Below are 7537 nucleotides of genomic sequence, written 5' to 3'. Positions count from 1 at the left end.
CGGGGCGGACAGACGGACGGAGCTGGAGGCCCCCGTGCCGCGTCCCGGCCGCGGTGGGACCCCACGGTGTCCCCGTCCCGTCCCCGTCCCGTCGCAGCGAAGCCCGTCGTGTCCCAGAAATGGATTTTCTGGCTGTTTTGGCTCCTGGCAGCTCCAGCGGCCCCGGGACCAGGCAGGGTCCGTGCGGACGGGGGGCGGCTGCCCTCAGCTTCGCCCCGGGGCCAGATCCTGGGGCTGGGGCTGCCCCAGGACCCTTGGGTGCTGCCCCCGAAAGCGCCAGGCGTGTGCTGAGCAGGGTGCGTCCCCGCGATGCCCCGGCGATGGGGATGAGCGCGGCGGTGGCTTCCCCAGCCCCGGGGGGGGACGCACACGGGGCTGCCGAGGACCGGGCACTGGCACCAGGTTTGTACTGGGGGGAAACGAGCCAGGGCTGCGGAGCTGGAGGTGCCGGGCTCGGAGGCGGTGCAGGATGCGGCCGCAGCGGGGTGACCGGGCTGGCACGGCCGGGGCGCCCCGGCTCCGCTGCGCGGCTTCTTTGGGGCCGGGTCCATCCCTCTCCGCGCCCGCCGTGCCGGCCTCTCCCTCCCCCAGCCCCCTCCATCCCCCCGGCCTTGGAGAAACCCCCTCCGGCCGCCCTGGCAGCGGGGCCGGATCCAGCGCGGGGCCAAGGGGCTGCGGTGCCCCGGCACTGCCCGCACCGGCTGCCGGCACCGCGGGACGCCCATCTGCACCGGCTGCGCGGGGGCACGGGGCCAGGCCCTGCGGCCGCATCCTGCCCCGCGGAGCTGGGGCTGGTCGCGGGGCTCCGCCACCCACCGGGGCAGCGGGAGCCAGGCCGGGGTCACCACGGCCGGGCAGGCGGGTGGCGTTGGCACCCGCTCCGGCGCCGGCCCCCAGCTCCGGCCCCCGGCCAGGGAAATCGGGGAAGTGCTGAGCCCGGAGTCTGGCAGCGCTGCCCGCGTTAACCCCCCGCGCTCCGCCCTGCCGGCACGCGCCTGCCCGCGGCGCGCACACGTGCCGGGCCGGTGCGGGCGTCGGGCCTCGCCCGCACCTCCCGCGGCACGCACACGCGCGTGGGGCCGTGCACACGCCCGCTGGGCGATGCTGGAAGCCGTGCGGGTGGCCGAGGATGCCCCCCGGCCCCTCCTCGCCGGGTGCTTTGGGGTCCCCGTCGCTCGGAGGCGACGCTCAGGGTCACCCCGGGTGGGGACGGTCCCGGTGGTGGCGCATCCCAGCTGTGGGGCTGGGGAAGGGCTGTGGTGGGGGCACCGCGGCTGTGGGGCTGGCAGCGCTCCCGGCTCGACGCCCGCTGTGGGGGCTGAGACCGATCACGCTCGGTGCATCCCCCAGCGCCGACTCGGTGACGTCCCCATGGCCGGGGACAGCGGGGACTGGGGGTGGGGAGCAGGGATGGAGCCCCGGCCCCCCCGGCCCTGCCAGCCCCCCCCGTCCTGGCTCTGGCTCCTCGCTGCATCTGCGGCTCGGCCGGAGCCAGCGCCGCCGCCAAGGGCTGCTGCAGCCCGGCACCGCCGGCACAGCCCGGCGTGCGGCCGAGCAGGGGGCTGGGGAGGCTGCTGGGGGTGTCCCTGGGTCACCAGCAGCGGAGGGCACGGGGAGACGGTGTCCCCGTCCCAGCCTGGCATTGTCACCCCTCCCTGAGCACCCCCCGGCATCGTCTGCAGGTGTGGGCCTGGGGCAGCACGTTTTGGGGGGAAAGGGGGCCAAAATGGGAAAGATGCCCTGCGCTGGGCGGGGGGCTGCGGTGGGGCTGTGGTGGGGGGCTCTGCCCCACCTTTTCCCCCTCCTCATGCTGGGGGTGATGGAGACACGGCCCTGAGCATCCCCCGGACTGGGGGTGCAGGAGGGTGGGGGGGCCGCAGCCCCGCTCCCCCCGCAGCCACCCCCTTGCCGGCGGCGCCGAGCCGAGCGCGTGGCACAGCCGCGGGTGCCAGCACAAAAGCGACGCCCGGACAAAAGGCCCTGACGTCAGGCGCGGGGCTGGGGGCACCGGGCGACCTACTTCCCTCCACGCTGGGGGGGGGCGGCTGCGGCTCAGGGGGCACGAGGGGACCCCACGGTTCTGGCGCTGCCCCCCCACATCCCACCCCCTTCCTCAGGGGTGGGCCCCGCCGCCCCCCCAGGATGGGGTTGGGGCGAGAGGGGGGTCTCCCTTTGGGGAAACTGAGGCAGGTGGTGAGGGTTGTGCACGCGGTCGCAGCCGTGGTCACACGTGTCGGCCACGGGGGCCTGCTCGTGCATGTCGGCTGCACGAGTGTGCACAGACACACACTTGGCCGGGCACGTTGGTACCGTGGGGCACGGGGGGGGTCATGGGTGATTGTGTGTGCCCTCACACAGGTCGGCCCCGTGGGTGTGCACGGCCTCACACACTGACGGGCCCGTGGCATGCTTCTGTCCCTGGGCTCGTGCACAGCCTTGCACGCAGCAGTGCACACCCTTGCACGCTGACCGGCCTGTGGCGTGCTCCCATCCCCGTGCTCAGTGCACAGCCTTGCACGCGGCAGCGCCCACCCTTGCACACCAGCTGTTGGCGTGCATTTGGCCTGCAGTTGTGCACACCCGTGCACGCTGTCCTGCTTGTGCACACTTGTGTGTGCCGTCCTGCCTGCTCTTGCACAAGGCCGTGCACGCGCCTCTGCAGCCGCCCTGCTGTGGTTTTTACACACTTGTGCCCACCGTCCCGCCCGTGTCTGTGCCCCCCCGTGCCACCCTCCCGCCCGTGGCCGCCGGTGAGCCGGGGCCGGGGCCCGGTGGGTGCTGGGGGTGCTGCGCTCTCGGGGTGCTGCACCCCACCTGCGCTCCCCCGCCCGCCGCCCCCTCCCCAGCACCGCGCTCCTTTTAGCCCTAAGCCGGGCGGCGGCGGCGGCGGCGGAGGAGGAGGAGGCGGGGGGAGGAAGAGCCCCGCGGGCAGGCAGGGGGAGGAGGAGGAGGAGGAGGAGGAGGAGGAGGAGGAGGAGGAGGAGGAGGAGGAGGAGGAGCAGCGCGGAGGCTCTGCCGCAGCCCGGGCCGATGGGCCCCGCCGCCCCGCTGCTGCCGGGGGGCTGACGGCGACCCCCGCCCGGCCCGAGGGGGGGGGACGCGCCCGCAGCGCCGCCGCCTCCGCCGAGATTTTTTTTTAAATTTTTAATTCTTTTTATTTTTGGGCGATTTTGGATTTTTTTGGGGGGGGATTTTTTTCTCCCTCCCGCCCATGCTCCGGGCTGCCCGCGGCGCTGCTCGGCGGCGGCTGCCGGGGGCGGCGGGACGCGCTGACCGGGCGCGGTTTTCTCGCCCCCCCCCCGCCCCCCCCGCCCCCCCCCCAACCGGGCCGCTCGGAATTGGCGCAGCCGGAGCCGCCGCGCTGGGGGAGCTGCCGCCGCCCCCCCCCCGCTGCTGCATCGGGGCACCTCGGCACCCCCCCGCCGCCCCGGGCACCGCGAACCGCAGCGGCGGGACACCCCCCACCCCCAGCCGGGGGTGCCGCACCCCCCCGCGCCCCCCCGCGCCCCCCCCAGCCGGATCGGGGGGGGGCGGCCCCCGCCGGCCCCCGCCGCGGGGGCGCAGAGGAAGGATGCCCGGGCCGGTCCCCGCTGCCACCGGCCCCGCCGCCGCCTGAGCGACCCCCCCCCCGCCCGGCCGGGACCCCCCCCCATCCGGCGGCGGCCCATGGGATGTGATGAGCTTCTCGCCGGTGCCGGCCTCAGCAGCGTAAGCCCCGGCCCGTCGCTCTCTGCAGGATGGCTCGCTTCGGAGACGAGGTGCCGGCCCGCTACGGGGCCGGGGGCGGCGGGCCCGGCGGCCCCGGGGCCGCGGCGGGGGGCCGGGTGCGGGGGGCCCGCGGCAGGGCGGCCCCCCCGGGGCGCAGAGGATGTACAAGCAGTCGATGGCCCAGCGAGCCCGCACCATGGCTCTCTACAACCCCATCCCCGTCCGGCAGAACTGCCTGACGGTCAACCGCTCCCTCTTCCTCTTCAGCGAGGACAACGTGGTGAGGAAATACGCCAAAAGATCACCGAATGGCCATATCCTTTGGGGGGGCCCCCGCGCCCCGCGGCATGCCGCCCGCGCCCGGCCCCGCACACAGCTCCGCTCCCGCCCCCATCCCCCTGCCCCGCAGCGGGTCCCCGGTCCCCCAGCCCGCCGTCCTGCGCCAGGTCCTTGGCCCCAAGCTGGGGTCCCCGGCCCCGTGGCCTGCGCCAGCACCCCAGCCCCGTGCTGGGGACCCCGTTTCCGTGCCCTGCGCCGGCTGCCTGTCCCACGTCCCCCATCCCTGACCTGCCTTGGGGTCCCCATCCCATGTCCTGCAGCAGCTCCTGTCCCCATGCTGGGGTCCCTATGCTGGGGTCCTCATCCCCCTGCCCTGCATTGGGGTCCCTGTCCCCATGCTGTGTCCCCATTCCCTGCCCTGCATTGGGGTCCCATCACCCTGCTGGGACCCCATTCCCTGCCCTGCATTGGGGTCCCATGCTGTGTCCCCATTCTCCTGCCCTGCATTGGGGTCCCCATCCCCCTGGCATGTCCCCATTCCCTTGCCCTGCATTGGGGTCCCCATGCTGTGTCCCCATTCCCCTGCCCTGCATTGGGGTCCCTGTCCCCATGCCAGTGTCCCCATTCCCCTGCCCTGCATTGGGGTCCTGGTGCCCCTGGCATGTCCCCATCCCCCTGCCCTGCATTGGGGTCCAGTCCCCATGCTGGGGACCCCATTCCTCTGCCTTGCATTGGGGTCCCTGTCCCCCCACCATGTCCCCATTCCCCTGCCTGCATTGGGGTCCCCATCCCCCTGCATGTCCCCATTCCCTTGCCCTGCATTGGGGTCCCCATGCCGTGTCCCATTCCCCTACCCTGCATTGGGGTCCCCCGGCCATGTCCCCATTCCCTGCCCTGCATTGGGGTCCTGGTGCCCCTGCCATGTCCCCGTTCCCCTGCCCTGCATTGGGTCCTGTCCCCCTGCCCTGCACCAGGTCCCGGTCCCCACGCTGTGTCCCTGTCCCCATCCCTGCCCCTTCCCCAGCCCTGCACCCACCCCCGTCCATCGCCCCCGTGGCCATGCCATGTCCCAGTCCCTGGCCCTGCCTGGCGGGTTTTGGGGGGTCCAGCTCACCCTGGGGGGCTGGGGGCAGGGGGACCCCATTGCACTAGCGTGTCCCGGTGCCCTAATTGAGCGGGGGGATGGCTGACCTGGCACCCCTGCGTCCCTGCAGCCCTCGGTGCAGGGCTCAGCCCCCCCCCCGATGCCAGCAGAGCCCATCTCCATCACCCAGGGTCCCCCCCGGACTCGGGGTGTCCCCAGGTCCGTCCCGCCCCCAGGGCTGACCCGCTGGGGCTTTTGGGGGTCTGGGGCCATTTTGGGGCATCACCGTGGGGCTGCAACTCCTGCCCTGCTGCCCTTGGGTGCCTCCTGGCCCGTGTCCTCCCCGGCACCCCAAAACCCTCGGCTGGCAGCGGCACCCCAAAAAGGGCCACTGTCACCCAAAAAGGGCCACTGTCACTGCTCCTCACGGCCATGAGGGCCCTGCCACGGGCTGGGGGGGGGCACCGCGCGGTTTTGGGGTGCTGCCGAGGGAGCCGCAGGCTCGCCGCTGGGTCCGGCCCTGCCGGGTGGCTCCCCCGAGCCTTTCGGGGACCCCCCCGACACCGGGGAGGGTTTGGGCAGCGGGCGCCGCCGGTGCCCCACTGGGCATGTGCGCCGCAGCCGCGGTGCCGGGCGATGGGCGGCGGGGGGACGCAGCGCCGAAATGTCGGCCCCGGTGCGGGGCCGGTGCTGCCGGTGCAGGGGGCAAACCGCGGCGGGGGTTTGTCCGCGTGGAGGCAAAAACCCGCCGGTGCGTGGCCGTGGCGTGCCGCAGCGGGACGGGCACCACCGGCAGCACCGTCCTGGCTGCCGCGTCCCTGGGGCGGGAGCCGGTGCGGGGCACACCGAGCCCCGCCGTGCCGGGCCCTGCCGTTGGCACCGAGCGGGCGCCCCGCTGCCGCGTGCGAGCCAGGGCCGCCGTGCCGTGCCGTGGGGAAGGGGCTTCGCGGTGGCGGGGGGGGGGGCGAGCGTGGCGGGGCCGCGGGCCAGGGCTGCCGCTGTCGCAGCGGGTCGGTGGCCGGCGCTGACGTCCTGGCGAGCGGCCGGAGCTGCCGGCGAGGCGGGAGCGAGGCCGGGGGGGCCGGGGGTGCCGGGGGGGCCGGGGGCGAGGGCAGCCCTGCCGGCAGCCGCGGAGGGGGGCGAGGAGGGTGATGCATCGCGCCGCCCACCCCGAGCCCCCGTGGGCCCAATCCTGCGGGCGCGCAGAGCCTCCCCCGCTCTCACGACAGCCCGGGCGCGAGGAGGCGGCGGGCTCCGGTTGGCCGCGGGGGTGGGGGGTGGGGGGGATGCTCCTACGGTGCCCCCAAGCCCCTTCCACCGGGCACCCGCGCTCCGGCTCCCCGCAGCGGGCGGTGACACGGCCCCGCTCGTGGCCGGCGTGGCATGGGGGGCCAGCGGGCGCTGCCCGACCCCCGCGGGGCTGCCCCGGGGGGGCCGTGCCCCGGCTCGGGGGGGCAGAGCTGGCCCTGGGTGCCCATGGCCAGAGAGCTGCGCCGTGCCGGAGAGCTGTGCCGATTAGCTGCGCTGTGCCAGATAGCCGCGCTGTGCCAGATAGCTGTGCTGCATCGCTGTGCTGTGCTGGATGGCCGTGCCGGAGAGCTGTGCTGCCCCGGATAACTGTGCCGTGCCAGATAGCTGTGCCGGATAGCTGTGCCATGCCGGATAGCTGTACCGGATAGCCGTGCTGTGCTGGACAGCCATGCCGTGCCAGAGAGCTGTGCTGTGTCCGATAGCTGTGCCAGACACTGTGCCGGATAGCTGTGCCGGATAGCCATGCCGCGCTGGATGGCTGAGCGGAATAGCCATGCCAGGCAGCTGGGCTGTGCCGGGTAGCCCTGCCATGCCAGACAGCCGTGCCAGGGCACAGAGCCATGCCAAACGTCCACGCCACGCAGGCACGCCAGGCCGGATAGCCGTGCCGAAAAGCTGTGTGTGATAACTGTGCCGGGCCAGATAGCTGGGCTGTGATGGAGGGTTGTGCCAGGCCGCGTAGCCGTGCCGAATCGCCAGGCTGGACAGCCTTGCCGTGCCGGAGAGCTGTGCCGTGCTGGACAGCCATGCCAGACAGCCGTGTGTGCCGGGTAGCCGTGCCATGCCAGATAGCCGTGCTGGGTAGCTGTGCCACGCTGGATAGCCTTGCTGGACAGCCATGCCGCGTCTGGCAGCGGGGTCAGCAGCCGTTCCCCACACCTCGGTCGCGCTGCAGAGGGGTGGGGAGCAGGATCCAGTCCCAGCTTTGCATCTGGTGTTGCCACCGGCGCAGCCTTGTCCGAGCCCTCGGCCGTGGCCATGGGGCAGCTCTGTCGGGGTGCCGGGGAGCTGCGGCACCCGGCAGCTGCGCGGGGCTGGTGGCACAAACCGGGTGCGAACGAGCTGGGTCCCGCTCTGCGGCCACATAACGCGGTGCAGGACTTGCTGTGGGGCAGCAGGATGGGGGTTCTCGAACCCCCCCAGCCTGCCCCAGCC

At 74.0% G+C, this 7537-nt stretch overlaps 2 protein-coding genes across 2 annotated transcripts in view; both read left to right on the top strand.

Annotated features, from left to right (window-relative positions):
• LDLR (low density lipoprotein receptor) overlaps positions 1-2394 on the top strand; it is a 10708-nt gene extending 8314 nt beyond the window's left edge. Inside the window, 1 exon segment of the mRNA XM_075076078.1 lies at positions 2359-2394. Coding sequence (XP_074932179.1) covers positions 2359-2394 — 36 coding nt within the window.
• A 604-nt stretch (positions 2395-2998) lies between these two features.
• The window catches only part of CACNA1A (calcium voltage-gated channel subunit alpha1 A), a 37605-nt gene continuing 33066 nt past the window's right edge, over positions 2999-7537 (top strand). Inside the window, 3 exon segments of the mRNA XM_075076072.1 lie at positions 2999-3801; positions 3804-4001; positions 4004-4022. Coding sequence (XP_074932173.1) covers positions 3738-3801; positions 3804-4001; positions 4004-4022 — 281 coding nt within the window. The 5' untranslated portion in view covers positions 2999-3737.

This window comes from Phalacrocorax aristotelis, chromosome 28 (assembly GCF_949628215.1).
Source record: "Phalacrocorax aristotelis chromosome 28, bGulAri2.1, whole genome shotgun sequence".
Taxonomy (NCBI): Eukaryota; Metazoa; Chordata; class Aves; order Suliformes; family Phalacrocoracidae; genus Phalacrocorax; species Phalacrocorax aristotelis.
The sequence above is the reverse complement of the archived record's forward strand: the minus strand, read 5'-3'. Positions and strand labels throughout refer to the sequence as shown.